The sequence below is a fragment of the Marmota monax genome, unplaced genomic scaffold, assembly GCF_021218885.2.
Source record: "Marmota monax isolate L192 unplaced genomic scaffold, Marmota_monax_Labrador192_F-V1.1 WCK01_AAM20220418_F8-fsc00061, whole genome shotgun sequence".
In the NCBI taxonomy this organism is placed as follows: Eukaryota; Metazoa; Chordata; class Mammalia; order Rodentia; family Sciuridae; genus Marmota; species Marmota monax.
Window position 1 is genome coordinate 19,782,480 of NW_026695230.1, and position 24,771 is coordinate 19,807,250.

General features: G+C 46.7%; 1 protein-coding gene across 4 annotated transcripts; it reads left to right on the forward strand.

Moving 5' to 3' along the window:
* The first annotated feature begins 1,153 nt into the window (after window positions 1-1,153).
* On the forward strand, window positions 1,154-24,348 carry Trim3 (tripartite motif containing 3). Of its 4 annotated transcripts, none has more exons than XM_046437915.2 (12): window positions 1,154-1,282; window positions 8,368-8,533; window positions 14,750-14,981; window positions 15,207-15,358; window positions 15,572-15,752; window positions 16,030-16,762; window positions 16,873-16,976; window positions 21,564-21,731; window positions 21,946-22,114; window positions 22,345-22,415; window positions 23,517-23,657; window positions 23,780-24,348. In XM_046437915.2, exons 2-12 carry the CDS (start codon window positions 8,403-8,405, stop codon window positions 23,930-23,932), a joined length of 2,235 nt encoding a protein of 744 aa, XP_046293871.1. In that variant the 5' UTR covers window positions 1,154-1,282; window positions 8,368-8,402; the 3' UTR covers window positions 23,933-24,348. The 4 variants fall into 4 exon arrangements, with proteins under 4 accessions (XP_046293871.1, XP_046293872.1, XP_046293873.1 ...); XM_046437916.2 differs by having other exon boundaries at window positions 1,199-1,307; XM_046437917.2 differs by lacking the exon at window positions 1,154-1,282 and having other exon boundaries at window positions 8,394-8,533; window positions 14,122-14,981.
* Window positions 24,349-24,771: the final 423 nt, after the last annotated feature.

Genomic DNA, 24,771 nt, shown 5'->3' on the forward strand with positions numbered 1-24,771 from the left:
AATTTTCAACATTCCCCCGCTATGGAGGGTTGGAGAAAGGGGACAACCCAGTCAGCAGATTCTTATAGTGCTGGGCTTCACAGGAGCCTAATTGTCATGGATACTGCAGTTCCCAGGCAGACTTCCTGGGGTTTGGTTGGTCTAAAGTTATCTGACTGGAGCTTGATTATTGAGGCAGTGGGCATTTTGGGGGCTACTGAGGTTCTTTCAGTATAAGGGCACTGAATTTCAAATGACTCGCCGTAGTGCCCAAATCCTTGTTCCACCAGTTTCTGAGTGATTAGAGTTAATGCCTTGGGGAGCCACAGTCCTGTTCCTTCGGTTGTAAACCGGGCCAAATAAAAGAAGCTATCTATTACGGTTATGAGTATTAAATGAGGTAATGTATGTAAAGTGATTAGTTCTGTGTCTAGTACATAATAAGCACTAAATCCCTGTTTTAATTTTTTATTATTTGCCATCTGGGCTGCTTTTCTATAATGCAATGACTGTGAGAACAATTCTGGGTCTTTGGTGTGAGGAAGGGAGTCGCTGGATGGTCTGAACCATAATTTCCTTACGAGGGGGCTCCTGAGGCAACTAGTCTCACCTATCTATACTGTGAATCCGTTTTCCCAGGGCTTTGAGTATTGCCTTTCTCCGCCCAGAGTTCGTGCAGAGGTACAGAAGATCCCTGCTCTCAGCAGAAACCAAACTAGCAAATTCATAGGCACCCCCCAACCTCCAAGAAATCCAGGAGACAGCCAGGGCGGGTTCCCAGAGTTCGAAATCCCTGCTAATCCAGCAGCTTTTTCCTGAAGGAGCCTCATCCCAGTACCTGAGATCGACCACACCGCCCTTCCCAGAGCCTTCGGGAGCGGGAGGCAGGTGGCGGAGATCCGGGATATGAGATCCAAGATCCGGCTTGCCGGCTCCCCAGCCGCACCTCTGAAGGCAGAGCTGGCTAGAGCCGCAGGGGCGTTAGGGAGGCGGTGCGGGCGGGTTGGGGGCGGACGGGCAGGGTGTGGGCGGGGCCTCCGTGGCGTCGGGAGGGGCGTGGGTGGGTCTTCGGGACTGGAGTCGCCCCCTCCCCCGGCCGGTCTGCAGCCCCGCCCCAGCCCCTCCCTCCGGCCTGTGCGGCTGGTCCGGCGGCGGCGCCGGCGCGGGGACAGGCGGAGGCGCGGGACGTGGGGCGGCGCCGCGGGCAGGGCCGGGCGGACGGGCGCTGGCAGCGGGGGCAGCGCCGCGGGCCCCTCCGAGTGGCCTCAGTCCGGGCCTTGCCCTCTCATCCTGCTCCAACACCGTGAGTGCGACTGGGGGCCCCAAGGGTGCGTTGGCTATCCCGATGTGCCTGGGTGTGGGTCAGGGTCTGAGCGACCGTGTGTCGGTCCGAGCGTCTGTGGGTGGGGGCGCAGATGCTTTTCAAAAGCTGTTCCTGTCTCCGTCCACGTGAGGCGTGTCCATGACCAAGAGAGCAGCGGGGGGATTCTTCGGGCTGTGACTGCTCACGTGAGGTCCATGTTTGCGGGGCGAAGGGGGGTGCGGGCGAGGCGGGTTAGCGCGGGTGGATGGGTGATGGTGCCTTTTAGGAGCGAGGGGTTTGGGAGCTTGTGTGTGTTGGCGGAGGGTGGCGAATGCTGCGGCCGAGGGTGGTTGAGGGTGGGTGGGGTTGCTGAGTGGGACTCTGGAATCTTATGGTTCAGCTTGTCCGAAGGTTTCCTTTCTCCATGGTGCAGGCACCTCCACCCCTCATCTCCCCCACCTCCATCCTCCTTGGGCACTCAGAGGCCCACTAGCCAGGATGGAGGACATCCTTTTCTCCTCTGGCACTGCTTGCTGGACAAGAAGCTTCGCAAGGAGCCTGTTTCTTGTAGGAAAAGACCCTGCTGGCTCCTTTGCAGTATGGGCTCCGTCTGGAGGACCCTTGGCCCCTCCCTGGTTCTGACCTCCTCCTTACTGGACTTGGCTTAAAATACTGGACTGCAAACCTGCAGGGACAGATGGTTGCAGGTTGGAAGGGCAGGCTGCACCCCAGGGAGATCAGTCAGACTAAAGGCAGGCCCTGAGCATGTTTCTGATGTGGGGGTCTGACGTGCACTGCAGAAATCCAGGATTGGCCCCACCAGGGAAATACATCTGGGATGTTAGGGCAGGTACAGAGGTCTTCTTCACAGGTCTCTCCGTGCCAGTCTGTCCATCTCACAAGTGCCCATTCATCCTGTAATCAGGGCTCTGGTTTGCTGCAGAATTGGAATCAGAACTGCAGGCCAGACAGGTGCCCTGCCTATCTTGGCTTGCATACCTCCAGTGACAGAGCACTTACTACCCTCTGCTGTGGGAAATCTTTCTTATGTTAAGTGGAGCTCTCTCTCCTAGAACTTCATTCACTATCTTGTTATTGCCTTAGGTTTTTGCCTTTCTGTTGAAAGGGAACTGCAGAGATTTAAACATGGCTCTTCTGTCATCAACATATATTGAATATCTTCTATGTGCCAGGTACTGCTTCAGCCACCTAGGGGACAATGACATTCTTGCTGAGAAAAGATCTTGAGGAAAGGGGATCATAGTTGAGATAGCATAGCTTGCCTTCAGAAAAACAGAAAAGCTGTATGGCTGGTGAAGGTGCTGAGAAGGAATGTCATGGGTGACTGAAACTCAGCAAACATTTATTTTGTAAGGAGGGTCATCCTTTAACACACCTAACCTTATGGGGGAAACTAAAAAATCAAATAATCAAGGTAGTATAAACCGAGATTTTATCATGGACATGTATTAAAATTTGTAGAGACCTTTGGCTTGAAACAGAGCCTTAGGATTCTCAGATTTTGAAAACAAAAAGACCACCTCCCTCCCAATTTACAAGTAAGTGGATGGGGAAGAACTTATCTTGTATTAGTGGAGTGACAGTGAGGGCTAAATCCTAGGTCTCCTGACTTTTTAAATCTAGATACATTTTAAAGGCAGCATCAAGGATATAGTCATAGCTTGTATCTGAAAGGTCAAAGAAAAGTCAGAATAGAGATTACCAGGGTTCTAGCTGATGTGGTTGGGCGAATGTTGGTGCCTTCTATGGAAATGAGAAACACAGCAAGCAGAGTATGTCAGAGGAAAATGAATTGGAATAGCCCTGTGCATTTTCTTGGTAGAGATGTCCAAGATGCAGTTAAGTCTTGCTCTCTTGCCCAACTAGTCTGTGTTTGTTAATTTTTTGTTTCTCTTTCTTTACTCACTGGTTTTCCAATGTACCTATCAATCTCCTACTTGTCCCTCAAGACCCAGCCCAAATATCCCTTCCTCTGGAAACCTTTTATATTCTCTACCAAGTTAAATTCTTTCTGCCATAGAAGTTTGGAAATGTCAGTGTCACAGTACTTATCATATTGTAGTTGATTTATGTCTATTTCCCACAGTAGTCTGAACACTTGTGAAAGATAGGAAGCACATTTGATTCAGTTTTATGCCTCCAATCCCCACTCAAAGGGCCTGGCCCAGAGAAGTTTGATTGGAGGATTCATTCCACTACTAAGACAGTAGTGCTGAGATTGCTACTGTGAATTTCATCTCTTTCCTTATCTACCAGTCTTTATTGAAAGGGTTCCCTGGATTTGAGGACTTTACTTCATCCAAGGTTTCTTTTGTTCCAGAGAAAGCACCAAAGCTATATCCTGTAGTCATTTGTTGTTTTGCTGAGGTCTCAAATGATCAAATACACATGGAGGCTAGTAAGTGGGAGTGAGTCATTTTTAGCAAGAGAGCCTAGCTGACCTCTTAAATGCACTTTTCAACAGTGCCTTGGGTACCTCCACCCATCACTGTGTAAGTCATGTATAACTGGGAATCTTATGAGATTGTAGGAAGAAGTAGTAGGGAAAATTAGATGCTGTTTGGGAATTTGGAGAAACTGAAGAGCCTACAAACATTTTTTGTAGATATCAAGTATCTAGTAGAGACAGCACTAGATGTCTTCATTTGTTCAAAATCAAGTTCTTGCTTTACTCCCTTGATCTGACTTCCTCTTGTCCAGCTCCCAGAAACTACACTCTTTGAGGTTAATGTCTGCTTCTTTTGGACTTAAAATCATGGGCCCTCGCTGTGGTATTTCACAATGAAGATCACTCCCTTGTTTATGAAGCTGTTTTCTCTTTTGGCCTTCACATTTGTCTTTTCTGCTTTTCCTTCTCCTGTGGCTATACCTTCTCAATCTTCTTTGCAGGCTTTGCTTCCTGGGCCTGTATTAAATATTGGCATTCCTTGGATTCATTGTATTAAACACTGAACTCATCACCCTCTCGTGCAAATTAATCTTCTTCCAGTTTCCAAGCTAGAAAACTAGGAATCATTAAAATTCCTTTTTTCCCCCTAGATTTTCATATAAAACTAACCAGTTTCCAGGCCTGGTGGTGCACATCTGTAATTCCAGCTGCTTGGTAGGCTGAGACAGGAGGGTTACAAGTTCAAAGCCAGCTTGGGCAACTTAGTGAGACATTGTCTCAAAATAAAAAGGGCTGGGGGATATAGCTCAGTGGTAAAGCATCCCTGGGTTTAATCCTCAGTATAGCAACAATAGCAATAACAACAAAAAACCAACCAACAAATTACTAAGTTCAGTGGATTCTTCCTTATGAAATCCATTTCAACTGTCTCTCTCTTGTTACCCTAATCAAGGCAGTCTTAACTTTCCACTCTTGACCCTCTAAGCTATTTCCCCCATAGCAGTAAAAAATATACTTTGATGACCTCTATGCTTAAACTTCCTTTCCCCCAGCTACCACCAAACTTTTCCTTTGTTCTTTGGATAAAACCTAAATACCTCAGCAGGGAAGGATAAAGTCTAAACTCCTTAATAGGGCCAAGGAAGCATTGTGTGATGTAGATCCTACTTACCTCTGCCTCTCATTTCTTAGCCTTCTCTTGTGACTGATGCAGCCTCCTGAAGCAGAAGGCACCATGTTCTCTGTAACTTACTCATCTTGTAGTTCTCAGCTAGAATGTCACTTTCTTTCAAACTCCCTTGACCTGCAATCTCTGGACCCACCCCTGCTCCGGATCTGAGTTAGGTAATTTTTTGTGAGTTCCTAGAACAATCTGTTTGCCCATGTGATCCTCACATTGCAGTGATCTGTTTATTAGATTGTGGAATCCATGAAGCTGAGTTGTGACAATTTATCTTTGTATCCCCAGCAGAGGTATTGAGTGAATGCTGAATAAGGGAATGAGATGCCTTTAGAACTGAGCCATAAAGGATGGGTGGGATTAAGGATGTAGGGGTGGCAGAAAGCAGCAGCTCAAGGAAGGAGGGAAAAATCCAGCTCTGAGTCTAAGACCCTCTTAAGTGTCTGTTATGATAAATTGCCCACTTGAACCACTGCCTGTTGGGGGGCTGATCTCTAGAGTACAGTGGGATGGGAAAGGTAGGTCTAGGAGCCCAGGAAAGGAAGAGAATCTTAGATTCAGACTGGGGTATGGCCTCATCAGTAAGTCTGGGTGGGGAACTGAAGCAGGAAGGGGAAGGGAGGGAGGAGCTATTGGTCTTGGCTATAGCCCAGTCCCCGCCCCTGAGTGACAGCCTAGGAGAGCCCCTGGGGCTTGGAGAGAGGTGGAGTCTGACATTCAGCTGCCCCAGCAGGGCTCTGCAGACCACTCCTACTCTTCCTCCTTTCTCTAGACTAGAGCTTCAGTTAGCTTCCAGCAGCTCCCCTTTCATTCTGCCACCCCTCACTCTGCCTTCCCCTTTGCTATATTAAGTCTCCAGATTCTGAATCTGTCACTTCTGGAGAGAAACTCAGGAACCCAGTGCCCATGTCAGGAGAGGATTTTCTCTGACATGACCTTATAAACCTTCCCATGCCCACTCTCACACAAACATAAGGCATGTACAGATCAGCCCTTCTCCTCTCCCTCCCACACTTGAAGAGGGCTCTGAACTGGCCCCTTGCATGCATTCATTCGTCCATTCATTCTCTGTCTTTAGAGAGACCCATGATACATCTAAATGGGGAAAGCATTGGTGACCTGGTCCTAGTCACAACCTGTTTTGAAATAGTGTGGCTATTTTTCTGCCTTCCTTCATGGCCAGATTTCTGTCATGAATTGTCTACATCTGCTATGTATGTTAACTTCACCTCCCATGCATTCTTCAATCACTCTGTCCTGGCTTCTGCCCTTACCACTCCCTTCACAACCAAATCTGGTAAACACTTCTCAGTCCTTATCTTATGCCAGACCTATCTCCCCTCCCACACTGTTTTTTTTTTTTTTTTTTCTTTTCTTTTCTTTAACAGAATTGGGAATTCAACTCAGGGGTGCTCTACCACATACCTAACCCTTTCCAGCCCTTTTCACTTTTTATTTTGAGATAAGGTCTTGCTAAATTGGCCAGGCTGACCTTGAACTTGTGGTCCTCCTGCCTCTGCTTTCTTAGTAGCTAGGATTGCAGACATGCATCACTATGCCCAGCAACCCCATCTTTTTCTTGAAGCTGTCTCCCCAGATCTCTTTGATTCTACACTCTCTTGAGTCTCCTTCCATTCCACCTTACTTGCCTTTGCTAGCTCTGCATCTTTGGGTGCAGCCCTTTTCTTACTCCACTCTGTATCCCAAGACAGCCATTCTCATTGTTTTAAGTGCCATCGATATGCCAATGATTCCAAATCGATAACCAGCCCAGACTTCTCTTTTGAACTCCTATGTTCTGTTCCTTACTTGACAACTGTATCTGAACATCACAGAGACACCTTAAACAGCATGCCTGGAACAAAATGCCCCAGACAACTTCTTCTTAGCTTCTGCTGTCTGTTAAAGGCCCACCATTTGCTCAAGTGAGAAATCTGGAAGTCATTATTGACATTCCTTTTTCCTTTGTATGTCCAATTCATCACGATATCCTTTTGATTCTACTCCATGACTGTTTCTCTTATCAGTCCACCTTTCTGCCTGTAGCTCTGCTAATGTCCAACATCATTTTACCTGAAGACTGGGGTAGCTTCCTAATTGGTCTCCCTGATTCCACCCTTGCTTCTTTCTCTTTTCAATTCTAATAGTTACCAGAATAACTTTCTTTGGGGGGGGGGGTGGAATGGGGTGGTAATACAGAATTGAATTCAGGGGCACTTGACCACTGAGCCACATCCCCAAAACCCTATTTTGTATTTTATTTAGAGACAAGGTCTCACTGAGCTGCTTAGCACCTCACTTTTGCTGAGGTTGGCTTTGAAGGAAATCCTTTTGCCTCAGCCTCTTGAGCTCCTGGGCTTACAGACATGAGCCACTACATCCGGCCCAGAGTAACTTTCTAATTTATTTTTATTTACTTGTAAATTATATCACCTCCTTCCCCGCTTTAGGATAAAATCATATTCTTAACCTGGCCTATAAATCCTTTATAATCTCATCTCAAATCTATTTCTCAAATCCACCTCTTAACGACATGGTTCATTCAGTTCTCAATGAGCTTTCTGCCTGAGAATCTTCGTATGCTTTTTCTTCAATCTAGAATGATTTTCTCCCTAATTCCTTGTTTCCCACCCTCATCCCTACCAATTTTCTCTCATCTTCAGATTTGCTTAGGTTCACTGCTTGGAGAGCCCTTCCTTGATCTCCAGTCAGAAGTGTTCTTTTTCATCATATCCTCTTGGTTTTTATAGTTCTCCCCCAATACTGATGTGACACCTTGTGTAATTTTATATTTACTTGTTACTTTGTTATGTTGTATAATTTTGTATTTACTTGTTACTTTGTTAATTGCCCTGCTCCTTTTTTTGTGTGGTACTGGGCATGAAACTTGGCCCCTCTCCTGTTAGGTAAGCTCTCTACCACTGAGCTACACACCCAGTGCTTTTTGTTTTTTATTTCAAGATAGGACCTCACTAATTTGCTCAGGCTGGCCTCAAACTTGTGATCCTGCTGCTTCAACCTCCAGAGTAGCTGGGATTCTAGGCATGTGCCACCATGCCCAGTTTGGAAGGCTCTTGGAGGAGGGTTTGGGAGAGGCAGAAGAGATGAAAAGTGGGTGTGTCAGTGAAGATGGACATCCCTGTACCATGCACTTGATGTGTACTATTTCAGATTCTGAAAACAACCATTTGTGGTAGGGAATTATTATTTGCTCAATTGCATATTAGGAAACTGAGGCTTAAAGAAGGCTTGTTCAAAGTCACACAGATGGTAAGCAAGAGACTGAGCCAGGTTAACCCAAGTCTGCCGTGAAACAGATCATCATGCTCAGGGGTCATTCATCACATCCACTTTACCTGCTCCTAGTCACTTCCCTGTCCTGTTTCTGTCAGGGAAGAGAGGGGTGAATTTCTCTGCAGGGGATTTGAATGGTGGGGATCAGATGGAAAGAGGGAGTGCTGGCCTCTCTGCTGCTGACCATCTCTCTGTACACAGGCTATTATAAGTGGCAGGAGCCATCTGTGGTCACCATGGCAAAGAGGGAGGACAGCCCTGGCCCAGAAGTGCAGCCAATGGACAAGCAGTTCCTTGTGTGCAGCATCTGCCTGGATCGGTACCGGTGCCCCAAAGTTCTGCCTTGCCTGCATACCTTCTGTGAGAGGTGAGGGGTTGTATACTGGTGAGGGAAACATTCACTCATGGGAGGGGAAGCAGGTGATCCCCAACCTGCTGGAGAAAAGGGTTTGGTTATAAGAACCTGTGAGTTCCAAAATCTGCTAATACTAGGCCAGGGTTCCTTCCCAGAAAATGTTTTTGTTTTGCTCCTTCCCAGATCCCAAGGCGGCTTTCAATATCACAGAGAAATCAGACAGTGCTGAGTTTCTCAGTCGGCTCTGGCACTGTGGATTTTGTGACTAATAGGAGGATTATTGAAGCCAGGTCTGTCCTTTCCTGCCTATCCTCATTGTCATACTCAAGCATTGATTGAAAGGCAATTATTCCCAGCCTCTAGACTTCTAATCATCATTCATTCATTGAATATTTATTTATTCAGCAACTAGTACATATCAGACCCTGTCCCAGACATTGAGTATATGGTGATGAGCAAAAACAGATATGATCTTTTCTCTTTAGGAGCCTGAATTATAGTAGATGGGCATGGTGGCACATACCTGTAATCCCAGCAACTTAGGAGGCTAAGATAGGAGGATCTGGAGTTTGAGGCCAGCCTGAGCAACTTAATGAGACCCCTTCTCAAAATACAAACAAAAAGAGCTGAGCATGTAGCTCTATGTAGAGCGTTCCATCCCCAGTACCGCAAACAAAACAAAACAAACCCCTAAAAACAAAAGACCATAGAATAGTGAAGGAAATAGTAATCAAATAATTATATAGCCAGATTATGGATAAATGTAATATTGCACCCTTAATTAGTGCTGCAGATAAAGTGTCAGCTATGAGAACTTGGCAGATAGGACTGTTATAGTCCAGAGAATCAGGGAAGCTTCCCTAAGGTGCGATTCTGAGGATGAACAGGTGTTAGTTAACTAGGTAAAGGAAATTGGAAGAGCATTCTAGGCAGGAAAGAGGACATGAAAGAAGCCACTCTCTCCAGCTCTGCTGAAGCAGAGCAAGTGTGATTGAGGATGCCTGGGACGAAGCTAGAGAAGGAACTGGAGGCCAGACCATGTGTGCTTGGTATATCTGTTAGAGAATGTGTGCCTTTCCTTGAAAGCCACAGAAAGCCTTTGCAAGGTTTTATGCATGATCACATCTGTATTTTGACCATATTCTCTCTTTGGCCCTCACTCCTCCTGAGTTTTTCTTGGATGTCCTGGTCCCTGGGTCCTTCTCACCATCACCTTCATCTAAACCTTCCATCTGTTCCATCTTCACTGAAACTTGGCTCTGCCCAAGACATTGCTTCCCTTCCAGATCTGCTCTTTTGAAATTCTAGCTCCACTGCCTTTCCCCTCATCAATAGGAAATGGTCTCAGCCTTACCACTCACAAGTTCTTATATCAACGTGGTGACTTCATTAACCACTTATGCTTCTTAGTTCTTCATTGTTTCTTCTCTACTCCATCTCAGTGATACTCTCTCCCAGCAGTGGTCTCAGTCTGGTCATGATCTGGAATAAAACCAATTTTGTGGTCATAAACTTCAGTATTCTACTCGTGTCTTTTATTACCCCACTGCCACTATGCTATCTTTGACTCCCTAAAAAAGTCTAGCCCCCTCAACTGCTCACTTTTCTCCCAGTCACTGACTCTTCCCTGACCTTCTTTTCTTTCCTGCCCATCCTAGATCCTATGGATGATCATCTGACTAGCCCCTACATAGTTCCCTCATAACTTGGGCATTTGCTAAATCCATGACAGCTCAGTGCTGGATCAGAGCTGTAATTGGACATCTCTGCACTTTCTCCTGTACCCAGATCACTGAGTACTCCTGAAGAAAATAGGTGCCTAGGAAATTATAATAATGATAATAACAATAGCTACAATGTATTGATTGCTGTTTGTCAGGGACTTTCACTGATTTTTTTTTTTTTTTTTTTGGTATCAGGGGATTGAGCACTTGGCCACTGAGCCACATCCCCAGCTCTATTTTGTATTTTATTTAGAGACAGGGTCTCACTGAGTTGCTTATCACCTCACCATTGCTGAGACTAGCTTTGAACTCGTGATCCTCCTGTCTCAGCCTCCCAAGCTGCTGGGATTACAGGCATGTGCCACTGTGCCTGGCTTGCCAGGGACTTTCTAAGTGATTTACATGTATTGATTTATTTAATCCTCACAATAGATACTTTATTACCCCCATTTTAGAGAGGAGGGAACTAAGATTTGGGGTCATTAAGTAAGAAATATGGCCAAGGCTACACAGCATGTAAATAGCTGAGATCTGAATCCAGATTTGACTGTAGAGCCTTCATTCTTCACTAGAACCCACTCATTTATCCTTTGGTCCCTGCTCTCAAAGAGCTTATGTTCTAGTAGTCATTGGTTAGTAAATAAGTGAATAATCAAAAGACTTGCAGCTTCTACTAAGTATTTTGTAGTAAACAAACTGTAAGTGATGAGCTGGAGGATATTCTATGTGGTTACCAGGGATAGCTATGAGAAGGTTACATTTGACCTGAGTTCTGAGGATGAGAATAGGTAGACATGTAGATTATTGTAGGCAACAGAAAATCTGGGTAGAGACCTTAAGGAAGAAGTCATCAGGGCATATTCAGAGACCAAAAAAGAAGCTAGTATGTATAACTGAGTAAGGAGGAAACTGAGAGGAGGTGAAATCAGTCATGGCAATTCATGGGGGCCCTTGCAGGTTTTAGGAGAGTATTTGGATTTTATTCTAAGCAGAGAGGGAAAGTATGGAGGGCCTTTCTATTTTTTTTTTCTTTCACAAAGTAATGTGATATAAATGAGATTTTTTTTTTGGGGGGGGGGCAGGTGTAGTGGTGCATGCCTGTGATCCTATCAACTTGTGAGGGCTAAAGCAGGAGGATCATTAAGGCTTGCCTAGACAACTTACTGAGACCCTGACTCAAAATAAAAATTTTTTAAAATTTTTTTTAAATCCCTAGCACCGCTAAATAAATAAATATAGAGATAGATTGTTTTTTTAATAAATTATCTTAATTTTAAAAAATATTTTTTTAAAGCTCACTTTGGTTGTATGGAAAATGGAGTAAAGAAGAGTGGAATTGAAACCAGTTAGGAAACTGATGGTTATTGAAGTCAGGTACACGCAACAGATAGGAAGGAGGAATTGGTAAGTTAGAAGGTATTTTGCAGGAGTAATGCTAGAATCAGTGAGCTGGGAGAAGAGATTTCAGAGTTGGCGCTGTGGCCGTTGATATGGTTGGTGGTGGGAACATGGATAGACAGCTGGGGTGAAATGGAAGAAAAGATCATTGGGGTGAGGAGGTTAAGGAATCAAGAAATCACAATGATAACAGGTCATTTTGTGTCTATCAGAGGCACCAACAATGATGGCAGAATGTGAGGGAGACAGGATGTAATAGAAGAGAGTGAGTCAGGAAAAAGACTTCAGCAATGCGGGGAGCGACTATTAGGTCAGAGGAGACAGTGACAAAGAGGGGTGGTACAGACAGAGGCATGAGTTTCAAAAGAGCTGAAGACAAATAGAATGTTCCAGTTGGGAAGAGGGGGGTTCCACCCTACCTCTGGCCCTACGGAATGTGGAGCATGAGACAAAAACCACCCTCTACTTGAGAAGACTTCAGGGAAAAGTAGGTCACGATTAAATAAGCTAATATTTGTGAAGCATTTAAAATTGTGCCTGGAACGTAGTATGTGTTAAATTTTATTTCATTAGTGGAAAAGGTATAGAGAACATTAAGAGAAGAGGTTAAGGATATGGAGAGTTTGGGTAATACAGGTCTTCCCTCCACAAATTTTCAGTCTTCAAATACAGCTGCTTGCAGTCCCGAGGTCTGTTTCTAGTAAGTATCATATACCCCCTGCCCCCATGGCAGTGACTAATCCCAGCCACCACAGTCTCTGACTCCTCCCTCCTTCCTCTCTTGTGCCCTTACTGCTGCTGATCTTGCCTGAGGCAAGTTAGGCATCCTCTCTGGGACTTTGCCCCTGTGCTCCTCTATATCCACTTCTCTTTTTCCTCTTTCTTCCATCAGAGGATGGTGTCCACTCCTCCCTTTCAGGACAACCCAAGCCATTCCCTCCATCCCCAAGACTTTGTACTGTTGGTTTGCTAATTCCTTCCATCTCTCCCTTTCTACTGGCTCCTTCTTAAATTATAAACATGCTCAAAACTCCCAGCACAAACACAGAAAAACTCTCTGTCCTCTTTCCCCCCTCCAGTGCCATCCAGTCCCTCAATCCCATTCCCATTCAATTGCCTGACCTCCCCTTTACTCTTCAACTTTTATCAGTCAGACTTTTCTTCTCTCACAACTCCTTTTCTCTTTTTGTTTTCCTCTCATGAAGAGAAGTACCCTCACATTTGTCACGTTCAGTGGGCATTTCAGTCCTCACCCTATCGGATACCTCAGCTGCATTCCACCCTGGTTAATATTCATTCCTGTTTGGACTCATCTTGTTGCCCTAACACTGCTGCACCTCTGGCCTTTCTGCTGTCCTTGTTCCATATATGCTGAATGATCCGTCCTTCTCTCCTATCACTATTTATCCCTTCTTGACTGATTTCATCCTGTTCCTTGGATATAAAGGCTATCTAAATATTGATGGCAGCCCCATTTCTATTTCTAACCTGTCTTCTCTCCAACTGTCTACTGGTACCCTCTACCTGGATATTCCACTGTTTCACTAAGCCAAACTGGAAAATGCCAAACTTCCTATAAGTTACTCCTCTCTGTTTCTCATCCTCTTGAATATCACTACTATCCACTCAGGTACCTAAGCTAAGAACCCAGGATCCAGCCAACATTCATCTCATTTCACATTACAATCAACACTTTTCACTTGTTAAACTTAAATACTTCTCAAATTTGTTCCCACCTCATAGTCCCAAACAGTGTTGCCACTGCCTAAATCCAGGTCTCCCTCACCTCTTTCCTAGACTACTGTAAGAGTATACTGCTTAAGTACATGCTTTTCTTTGCTTTGCATTTAAATCCAGACTCCAGAGCTCACTAGTTTTGTTACCTTGGACCACTTGCCCTTTCTGAGCCTGATAACATAAAGTGAAAAGTATAGCACCTGATATACATGTACTTATTAATAAATGATAACTAGAAGATGTCTCCTTCCCTTCAGATTTACCCTTTACGCAGGTTGGTGCCAAGGAGTTTAAAAAAATGCAAACCTGACTATCCCATGTTCTTGTAGCTCCCTCTTGCTGCTGGAATTAACATCACGTTCCTTGACTTCTCTTAACATTCCTTGGATTGAACTTTGTCTCCAGTCAGTTCAAACTGCTTCTAGATCCCCATAGACTGTGCTGATTCTTGATTTCTTCTATATCTGGACCACCCTTCCTCCTCCTCTTGTATCTTTCTCTGCTCTGGCTAATAATTATTTACCCATGAAGATTTTGGTTACATTACTTCCTCTATAGCCTTTCCTGGGCCATCTTCTCCACTCACCTAAGCCAGATATATTTCCTCATGACTACATCTACTATGTTCCTTGTATTAATGATAAGTAATATTAGTAGCCTACCTTATGTAGCACTTTGGTAAGTCAGGCATTTAGTCCTCTTTAAATGTAAGCAAGTCCTTTACATTTACTCCTCTGACAGACCCTGTGAAGTCTTCACTGTCTCCATTCTACAAAGGAAGAGTCCTTGGCTCATAAAAGTTAAGTAACTTGTCAGGGGTCACACTATATAATCAGTCATTGACCTAAGAGTTAAACCCAGGCAGCCTAGCTCCAGGACTCATGCCCTTAATCATTACACTATTAAATGCTTTAAATTCTGTATTTCTGTGATTTTGTTTTTCTCTGAAGCCTAGAACTATTTTAAGGGCAAGCACTGTGCTTTAGCTTTTTATCCCCAGAGCTTGGCTCAAATTAGGCAAGAGTGGGAAGCCAGTAAATGTTTAATGAGTTAAAGGAGGGTGGGGAGGCTAGTTGTACATTTTCTTGAGGTTTTATAAACACCTGTGAAAGGTAAAACTGTGTTTGTGCATACTGTGGGGAATGCAGCTATGTCTGCTATTCTGAGAGCACCCAGGGATATATTTCAATTCAGTCATGAGAGGCCTTTTATACCTGCTGGCAGATGAAGTATATGTGTGTCAATCACAGAGGTTTCAAAATGAAGTGTAATTATGGCACACCTGTAAGGAGGGGGGTTCACACCTGTGGGGGGAGGAAGTAGAGGCTGCCCCACCCCCTTCCTTTAACTGCCCCTTCTTCCTGGCCAGATGTCTCCAGAACTACATCCCTGCCCAGAGCCTGACGCTGTCCTGCCCGGTGTGTCGGCAGACGTCCATCCTCCCCGAGCAGGGTGTCTCAGCACTGCAGAACAACTTCTTCATCAGCAGCCTCATGGAGGCCATGCAGCAAGCACCCGATGGGGCCCACGACCCCGAGGACCCCCACCCCCTCAGCGCTGTGGCTGGCCGCCCTCTCTCCTGCCCCAACCATGAAGGCAAGGTGGGCCCAAGCGAGGCCCAGTGAGGCCAGGACTTGGGGTGGGAGGAGGAGGAAAGGCAATGGCAGGGAGCCAAGTGACTGTGGGTGAGAGGTGTTTCTCTAGATGAGTGTCCAGGTAGGGGGTGCACTTGGAAGGTGAAGGGCATGGAGGGCATATGGGAAGGGGAGAGGGCAAAAGAGTTGTAGAGTTTGGCTATTGCCTCACCAGAGTCCTTGTACCGCCAGACGATGGAATTTTACTGTGAGGCCTGTGAGACAGCCATGTGCGGAGAGTGCCGTGCAGGAGAGCATCGGGAGCATGGCACAGTGCTGCTGCGGGACGTGGTGGAGCAGCACAAGGCAGCCCTGCAGCGCCAGCTTGAGGCTGTGCGTGGCCGGTAGGCACTGGGTGGGGCCCAAGGCTGATGAGGCTGTGGTGATGGTATCTCAATAGTGGCAGGGTAGGTGTCCTGGGGAGGGGAGAGAAAGGGTCTGGGAGGGCAGAAATAGAAGTCTCAAGAAGTTATCAATTAAGGATCTCCCAGAGGGTAGCAATTAGAGTCCTCAGGGAAAAGGGATGGTCTGTTTTATGAGATGTTTCCATTCCCCAGCTTGCCCCAGTTGTCTACAGCTATTGCCTTAGTCGGGGGCATCAGCCAACAGTTGCAAGAGCGCAAGGCAGAAGCCCTGGCCCAGATCAGTGCAGCCTTCGAGGACCTGGAGCAAGCGCTACAGCAGCGCAAGCAGGCTCTGGTCAGCGACTTGGAGACTATTTGTGGGGCCAAGCAGAAGGTGTGTCTGCTTACCCTTTCCAATCATTGTCTATTGTGAGATGTCTACTTGCCTCCATTGCCCTCCCCCTCCACATCTTCCACAGCAGCCTTCCCTTTACCCAACCTCTGTTTTCTGTCTCCTAACATGGCCTTATAGATGCTGTCAGCATCTCCCTTATCCACATACATCTCTTTGTATTTCTTTCATGCCATGGTACTATTTAAGTTCATCAGTAGTTGCAGAGTTTCCCTTGGTGCCAGTCTGCACAGCCATTCCTCCCCTCTCGCCTCCTCAGGTGTTGCAAACCCAGTTAGACACACTGCGCCAGGGTCAGGAGCACATCGGCAGTAGCTGCAGCTTCGCGGAGCAGGCACTGCGTCTGGGCTCTGCCCCGGAGGTGTTACTGGTGCGCAAGCACATGCGAGAGAGGCTGGCAGCTCTGGCAGCTCAGGCCTTCCCGGAACGGCCACATGAGAATGCACAGCTAGAACTGGTCCTTGAGGTTGATGGGCTGCGAAGATCGGTGCTTAATCTGGGCGCATTGCTCACCACCAGTGCCACTGCACACGAGACAGTGGCCACAGGCGAGGGCCTGCGCCAGGCACTAGTGGGCCAACCCGCCTCGCTCACTGTCACTACCAAAGACAAAGATGGGCGGCTGGTGCGCACAGGCAGCGCTGAGCTGCGAGCAGAGATCACAGGCCCGGATGGCACGCGCCTTCCTGTGCCAGTGGTGGACCACAAGAACGGCACTTATGAGCTAGTGTACACTGCACGCACCGAAGGCGAGCTGCTCCTCTCAGTGCTGCTCTACGGGCAGCCAGTGCGTGGCAGCCCCTTCCGTGTGCGTGCCCTGCGTCCTGGGGACCTGCCACCTTCCCCTGATGATGTGAAGCGCCGTGTCAAGTCCCCTGGTGGACCAGGCAGCCATGTGCGCCAGAAGGCGGTGCGTAGGCCCAGCTCTATGTACAGCACAGGTGGCAAACGGAAGGAGAACCCAATTGAGGACGAGCTCGTCTTCCGTGTTGGTACAGATGGCCGAGGGTAGAGCCAGATGGGGGAGGGCTCAGGCAGGGGGCGGGGCAAGGAGGAGAGGAGGTTCAAAATGATATCCTTTCCTCTCTCATCCCTCCCCCAGGCAGTCGTGGAAGAGAGAAGGGTGAATTCACTAATTTACAAGGCGTGTCTGCAGCTAGCAGTGGTCGCATTGTGGTAGCAGACAGCAACAATCAGTGTATCCAGGTAAGTACCCTAGTAAGTGCCTCTACCTCTCACCAAAAAGGGTTTCTCAAACTACCACCTTTTGAAAAAATGGAGGGTACAGGTCACCTCTTGAAAGATGAAACCCTGCGTATAGTACCATTCACATGTCTCCACAGGCCACTACAGCAACCAGTACCTTCAGTCAGACACCAGGGTTTCCTGTGCTTGCAGCCACTACCTCCCAGGCCATGGCTCATGTTAGATCAGATCCTAGACCTCAATGATCTAGTCATTACCCTTCCCCTCTGCCTCTTGAGCTGCCAGCTGGCAGGCTTACTTTCTCCCTTTTGTCCTAGTGGTCAGAATGTAGCTTGCCCTGTCATGCTATCTTCCCACATATCAGCCTGGCTCCAGGGGGAATACTGCCTGCCTGGAGTCTCTTAAATCATTTAGTTAGCTAGACAGTTAAATGTGGGGGACTAACTTGACCAAAGAGGATACCTTCCAGTGGCTAGAAGATGTAGTGCAACCCTACAGGTGGTCCTGTTCCTGCCTACTTGGTACCTCACACAGTTGATTAAGGCATCTGCCACCTTGAATGGACATGGTCGCTGATGCATTGTGAGCTTTTTAAAACCAGGAAACATGTCTTTTTTTTTCTACTCCTTGTAATATGTCTAGAGCCCAGTATAGGGGTCAGTAGTGGAATAAACAGTTAAAAGCTCAGGCTTTGAAACCAGAAACCTGGGCTTGAATCCCAGCTCTGCCACGTACTAACAAGTCATGTGACCTCTTTGAGCTGTAGTTAACTCATGTATAAAGTTAGGAAAAGCATCTTTCACGGTTGCTGGCAATATTAAGTGATGTAATGTACTGTATCTGACACCTAGTGAACCTTCTAATATTAGCTGTTGTTAAAAATATCATTGTCCAGGTGAAGGCTGTAAACAAAGGCAAGGACGTAGGAAAGTGCTAGAAGGGACTGTTCAGAGAACTGGAAGGATACCAACAGGGCTGCAAGTAGATTACTATTAGGAACTGGGGGTAGCTGAGGTCAGATTGTAAGTGGTTTGGAGATGATGCTGTGGAATTTTGATTTTATACCACAGGGAATTATTTCTAACTACCACGTGCTTCAGTTATTAGAAATATGTTATTGGGTAGCAAAATTTTCCTGAAGATCCCTACCTCATAATAGCTATACTTTTAAATTTCCTGATCCAGCTCTGCTAAAGTCTTTTATTTCAGTGACAGCTCCTCTCTGGCCCCTGCTTTCCACTTAGCAGGCTAAAGGTACCAAGAACGCTTCTGTGGCCAGATTCTCAGTCCTAACCAGCTCCCTTTATTCCTACCCTATTCCTAAGAGCAGAGGATCTGAGAAGCCCATTGCAGCACAGGGAGGCATTTGGGCTAACCCTGGATGGTGAGGTAGGGCTGGAGAGCAGGTGGTAGGAGGACAGGTGCTGAGTCTTTACTTGGGTAGACCTTCCACCTTCCAATTCCTTGTATCACCTTATGGCACAAAAGTTGAGATTTGGGACACATCTTTCCTGGTGTGAAACAAATGGTGCTCACATGGTCACATACACAGAAAAATGGATGTTGCTTTGTATTCCATAGAGAGGAGATATGGCTGTCCATTATTTAAGGGTGAAGAATTGAGAGCGAAGGCCTCAAACATCTGATACAGCTGATGCAGCCTTCCTTTGATTTCTATTCCCACCTCTGCCCCAATATCATATCTCAGATGCCAAAGATGAGATTTTGCTTCTCTTACTCTAGGGTCCTCAGAACTAGTTTGGACTGGGATCCCAGATAGGGTGCAAGACCTCACTTTGTTCATAAGGTTTGGGATCCTTGTGAATTTTTTTTCTTTTGGTTTTTCTGGGGTATAGGGTGAAGCAAAGCCTATCATTGGAACCACACTGACAGAGCAGAAAAAGCTCTGTGATTTTGAAGGAAGAATTTAATTTGTGTATATTATGTCATTGTCTTAATCCAAACATTTTGTCAGCTCTTCATGAAAAATCCTCTTTCCCTTCAGTCAGAATGTTGGTCAGTTTCCTTCTCTGACCTCCCTTAGCATCTTGCTATAGCAGTTTTCATAGTTTGCTAGAAGCATTAGTTTGTTCTATTGGCATTTTAGTTCTTTTGATTTTTGTCTGGTTTTATTTTATTTTGTTTCTCTCACTTAGATTACTAAAGTCAGGGATCTACTTACTACTCCTAGGGCATAGGAGAAGTATTAAGGACCAAACTAGGACACCAGCAGATTCTAAACATATCAGGGAAGCAAATATGATGAGTTATCAGATGTTGAGGAAGAAGGAGGGATCAAGAATAGCAGGACTAGCTGGGTGCAGTGGCACATGCCTGTAATTCCCACAGCTCAGGAGGCTGAGGCAGGAGGATGACAAGGTCAAAGCCAGCCGAAGCAACCAGTAAGGCCCTCAGCAACTTAACGAGACTCTGTTTCAGAATAAAAAATAAAAATGTCTGGGAATGTGGCTAAGTGGTTAAGCACCCCGGGTTCAATTCCCAGTACTAATAAATAAATAAATAAATGGCAGGACTTTGCCAGGCAAGGTGGCACATGCCTATAATCCCAGTAGCTCAGGAGACTGAGACAGGAGGATTGTAAGCTTGAGGCCATCCTTAGCAACTTAGAGAGATCCTCAACAACTTAGTGAGACCATATCTCAAAAAATAAAAAGGACTAGGAATGTGACTCATTGGTAAACTGCCCTGATTTCAATTTCCAGTTCCAAAAAGAAAGAAGATGATAGTACTTGATGGACTAGGTGCATGGGTGTCATTCAGGAGCAGGCCCAGGTATATGTTGATGGGTTCACTTTCTCACATTAAGTTTGTGGTAGCTATACAGCATCTGAGTGGAGATATCCAGTTTAGGTCCAAGATTTACCTGGGGACTTCATTTGTTTGGTGAGTGTCCTCTCAATGCTGAAAACCATATCTGTGCTGAAAATTCAGCAGCAAGCAAAACAGAGGCAGTCCCTTTCCTTTGTGGGCCTTAAATCCTTAGAAAGGGATGCAGATATTTAACAGGTAATTAATCACAAAGTGACAGCTGAATATAAAGAGCACCGTAAAGCATGCATCAAGGAGACCTAACTTTACATGTATATATTGATTTGTGGAGGGTAGGGGCTGGTCATTAAAGGTTCTCAGAAGAAATGACCTGGAAATTCTAAGAATCCAAAGATGAGTAGAAGTTTTCCAAGTGTAAGAGCTGGTATGAGATAGGATGGGAAGAACATGGCCTTGCAAAGCCTCATCAGTCTACCGAGCTGTGTAAACTATAGGAGGCACTGACCCGATGGTACCTTTTAGTCCCCCTCACTTCTGGTCTTTAGCTTGTGATACTTCCCTTCTCATGCTGTCAAGTGATGTCCTGATGCAGAGGAACAGTACAGAACCCATGTGCTGTGCTGGCTGGCCAGATAAAGGCTTGCTGGAAGGTCTGCATCAGGAGGAGGTGATGTCTGTTGATGGCACCAGTTAAAACAGCCCCAGAGATCTAAGACATGGGGGTGGGGCTGAGTGGGGAACCCCGCCCATCAAGGAGGGAGCAGGTCTGGATCAAAGAGCAAGGCCAAAGTTCAGAACTTGGGTTCTTAAAGGCCACTCCTTCCTGACTCTGTTAATTCATCTTGTATCCCCAGAGCCCGTAACAAAGCAGAGTATAGGAGAATTATGCAGTGAATAATGTTTTGGCTGTGAAGGAGAAGCCGGAAGGCTTAGTTTAAGAGGGAAGGAGGATTAAATGAGGTGCTTCTAGGATGGAGAGACCTAAGCATGCAGGGCAGCTGAGGTGGAGGAGGTAGAAGAGGAAAAGTTGAAAGGTTCATTCTATCTAGGAGGAGGGTTACCTTGTCAGCCCTACAGCCTGAATGGAGTAATCTTTGTACACTTTTTCCTGCTTCACCTACTCCTTTCCAGTCTGCTATGAAGTCCTGTTGAGTCCTCCTATCTACTTCCCTTCAGCCTATATCCTTGATCCAAGCCTTCATCATTTCTCACTTAGACTCCTTTAGCAGCCTCTGACTGGTTGACTAGCTTCCAGCCCTGTAACCAGAGTGCTCTTTCTTAAAAAATAAATTTGATCTTGTCACTTCCATACCCAGATATTTTCATTGACTCCTCGTTACACCTAGGATAAAACATAACTCCTCTTGGTCACCAGAGTGTTCCCCTCAATCCAGCCACACAGGACATGTCCTTGAGCAGTGCCCATACTCAACTCTGTGCTTTCACACACTGTTCACTCCATTTCCTATTACTTTTTTTTTTTTTTTTTGGCTGATTTTGGTTCATCATTTGGCATCCTTTTTAGACTATTAGCTCCAATATCCCCTTCTCTTAGTGTCTTTCCTCACCGTTCCTCCCAACCCCTTTCATCTCACAATCCCCTTCACACCTCTGCTGCATGTTCCCTGAGGTGTGCTGTCACATTTGATTCCTCTGTATCCCTAGCATGGTGTCAGTGAGTGCTTGTTGAATGACTGAATAAATGGGGGGTTTCCTCCCTCAGAATCCTGCTTTCTTCCCTCTGTGCCTACAGTGTTTCCCCTCCTCCCTGCTCCCTCCCTTGCTCCTCTGCTCTAGGTTTTCTCCAATGAGGGCCAGTTCAAGTTCCGTTTTGGGGTCCGAGGGCGCTCACCTGGGCAGCTGCAGCGCCCCACAGGTGTGGCAGTGGACACCAATGGAGACATTATCGTGGCAGACTATGACAACCGTTGGGTCAGCATCTTCTCCCCTGAGGGCAAATTCAAGGTGAGAGGCCCACACTTGCTGCACTTGGTACCCTTGGTGTCCAACTCAGCTGACCATGCTCGTGCCTCTTGCTGGTCAGGGCCTGAAATGGTCCAATCCTGCCTCTTGTTGCTCTCTGGTCCAACCTCAGCCCAAGGTTCTGGTCTGATGTAGGACCTGGAATGCTTTCCCCATTAGTCGGGATAAAGCCCCTTACGGTACCTCCTATCTCTAGACCAAGATTGGAGCCGGCCGCCTCATGGGGCCCAAAGGAGTGGCTGTAGACCGGAATGGACATATCATTGTGGTTGACAACAAATCTTGCTGTGTCTTCACCTTCCAACCGAATGGCAAGCTGGTTGGACGTTTTGGGGGCCGTGGGGCTACTGACCGCCACTTTGCAGGTATGGGAGGACAACTGTAAGATCTATCCCAATATGTCCCAGAAAACTCCTCTGGATACCCTAACTCTATAAAGACCCATTCTCCTCTATCTTGGACCCTTTAGCATACCCTAATGTCATCATCCCGGAGACGGTTTATCTCAGCCCTAGATACTGTGTCATTCCAGATACTCTTTCTTGTCCCACTCAGTACCTGAGCTTAATGCCCTAACAACCATTTTCTATTTCAGGGCCCCATTTTGTGGCTGTGAACAACAAGAACGAGATTGTAGTAACGGATTTCCATAACCATTCGGTGAAGGTCAGTGTCTTCCCTCACTCCATGACTACTGTCCCAGTGTCCTTTCCTCTTCCACAAGACTCCTTTCTCTCTCATCTCCTTTTTTCCCTCTTGAAATAATTCACTGAACCAATAAGCATTTATGGCATGGCTACTTTGTCCTACACACTATGCTAGAAGCTGGGGTTACAGTAATGAACAAAGCAAACATATTCTTTATCTTCTTGGTTTGTCAGGTAGGAAAGAGAAGATGGTAACTAGGAAATTACAATATGATACGATAGGTTCTGTAATAGGGAGGTGCAGGGAACTGTGGATGAGTATTTGATTCAGAGGAGACTGTTTGGGGAAGACCTAAAGCACAAATGAGAATTAACCAGAGGTAGAGAAAGAAGAGAGTGTTTGAGGCAGAGGGCAAGGAGGAGCCAGGAATGGGAAATGGACACCCTTAGGGGTGTTCAAGAAACCGGATGTATTTCAGAGTGAATTTGAGGAGGGCACTGCTCCAAGGTGAGGGTGAGGCCCATGTGCCCTGTTAAGGGGCTTACTCTCTTCTCAGTAGCTCTAGAGTGTCCTTGAAGGATTGCAGGCAGAAGAGTGATGCAATCCTATGTGTCTTAGAAAGATCACTGTGGCTCTCAAATCCCCATTTCTGCATCTGTGAAAATAGGATAGTCTTTTGCCTATCTCCTCTGGGGCAGGAAGATTAGTCTCACAGTGGTCCAGATGAGAACTTGGGTCATGATAAAGTATGTACATATACAGATTTGAGAGGGATTTGAGATAGAGTCAAGGGTTGTGTGAACTGTTTGGCTGTCAAGCAGAGAATATGATAGAGTTGAGAGCGACGCATGCCATTGGGTGGTACCAGTCATTGAGTTTGAGAACTCTGACAGCTGCTTTCTCAGGGAAGATGTGCTGCTTAATTTGATATGTTTAGTGGACATCTGCTGAGCCATCCAAGAGGTGGTAGGCTATGTGGATTTGAAACCTGGGAAGAAGATCTGAGCTACTACTATAGATCTGGGGATCCTCAACCCTAGTGCTTCACCCCATCCTTCTCCACGGACCCGCCCTGTGCCTGAGGCCAGGTCTTCAGTCCCTAGCCCCTTCCCCCGCCAGGTATACAGTGCCGATGGAGAGTTCCTCTTCAAGTTTGGCTCCCATGGTGAGGGCAACGGGCAGTTCAATGCTCCCACAGGAGTAGCTGTGGATTCCAATGGGAACATCATTGTGGCAGACTGGGGCAACAGCCGTATCCAGGTGAGTGAGGCCTAGGGATAGCATGAGAGTGAAGTTTCCTGCTTTGCCCTTGTGCCCCTCCCCCAAGCGGCCTCTTACCTGTCTGACCTTACCTTTCCCTTCATTTTCCACTCCTTCCCCAGGTGTTCGACAGCTCTGGCTCCTTCCTGTCCTATATCAACACTTCTGCAGAGCCACTGTATGGCCCACAGGGCTTGGCACTGACCTCGGATGGCCACGTGGTGGTGGCTGATGCTGGCAACCACTGCTTTAAGGCTTATCGCTACCTCCAGTAGCTGAACAGGGGCCCTGCCTGGCTCATGGAGGGACGGACAAAGGGGTGATTGGACAAGAGGGTCTGGCTGGGAGGTGGGCCAGATCTGGCAGCACTGAATGTGGGCTGTGGGCGTGGGTGCGCCCATACCTTCCCTTTCCTCCCCAAACCCCATGGTTGCACTTTATTTATTCGGTTCTTGCTTTGGTGACTGGGTGGGCCTGGACTGTGGTCCTAAGGATGTGTGCAGAGCTTCACCTTATCCCCTTTACACACCTCCCCTGACCCCTCAGTCTGCTCTCTGCCCCACTGCCTGGGGCCAGAACAGCCTCTTACTCCAGGACAGAAGTCCCTCTGGTTGTCTCCCTACCACCCTTTACACACTGACAGAGACAGCAATACCCCACCCCCCATATTAAATAAATGTCTTCACCAAGATGTTTTTGCTGGGTTCTTGTGGGGTGGGACTGTGAAGGATGGGATGTCGGGACCAGCTCTGAACTAAAAGGTGGACAAACAGGTAGGCAGGGTATCCACCTTCCCCATGGGCCCCGTGTTTTGAAACTTCAGGAGAGGAAAGCAAGAGAGGGTAAATCCCTGGGACTCTCAGCCACCTCCAAATCACCATTTCTGCATTTATGATAATACGACAGTCTTTTGCCTATCTACTATGGGGCTGAGAAGAGCAGGGGAAGACCCTTGCCCAGAACACAGCCAGCAGCTCCAGGGAAAGCAGTTTCACGAAATGAAAGCAATGCTTGAAGCCCAAGTGGAAAATGAGTGTGGAGGACCCCTTTTTCTCCATTCCAAGGTTTCCTTTTCCCCACAGTGGAATGAGGATCTTCTTACCCATTCCTGAGC

What these genes read in the sequence shown, in the direction of transcription:
- Trim3 (XM_046437915.2), top strand. Translation starts at nt 8,403, where the DNA reads ATGGCAAAGAGGGAGGACAGCCCTGGCCCAGAAGTGCAGCCAATGGAC. An exon ending in TACTGACCGCCACTTTGCAG is followed by an intron (nt 22,115 to 22,344) that starts GTATGGGAGGAC and finishes TTTCTATTTCAG; the next exon opens with GGCCCCATTTTGTGGCTGTG. An exon ending in TCCATAACCATTCGGTGAAG is followed by an intron (nt 22,416 to 23,516) that starts GTCAGTGTCTTC and finishes TTCCCCCGCCAG; the next exon opens with GTATACAGTGCCGATGGAGA.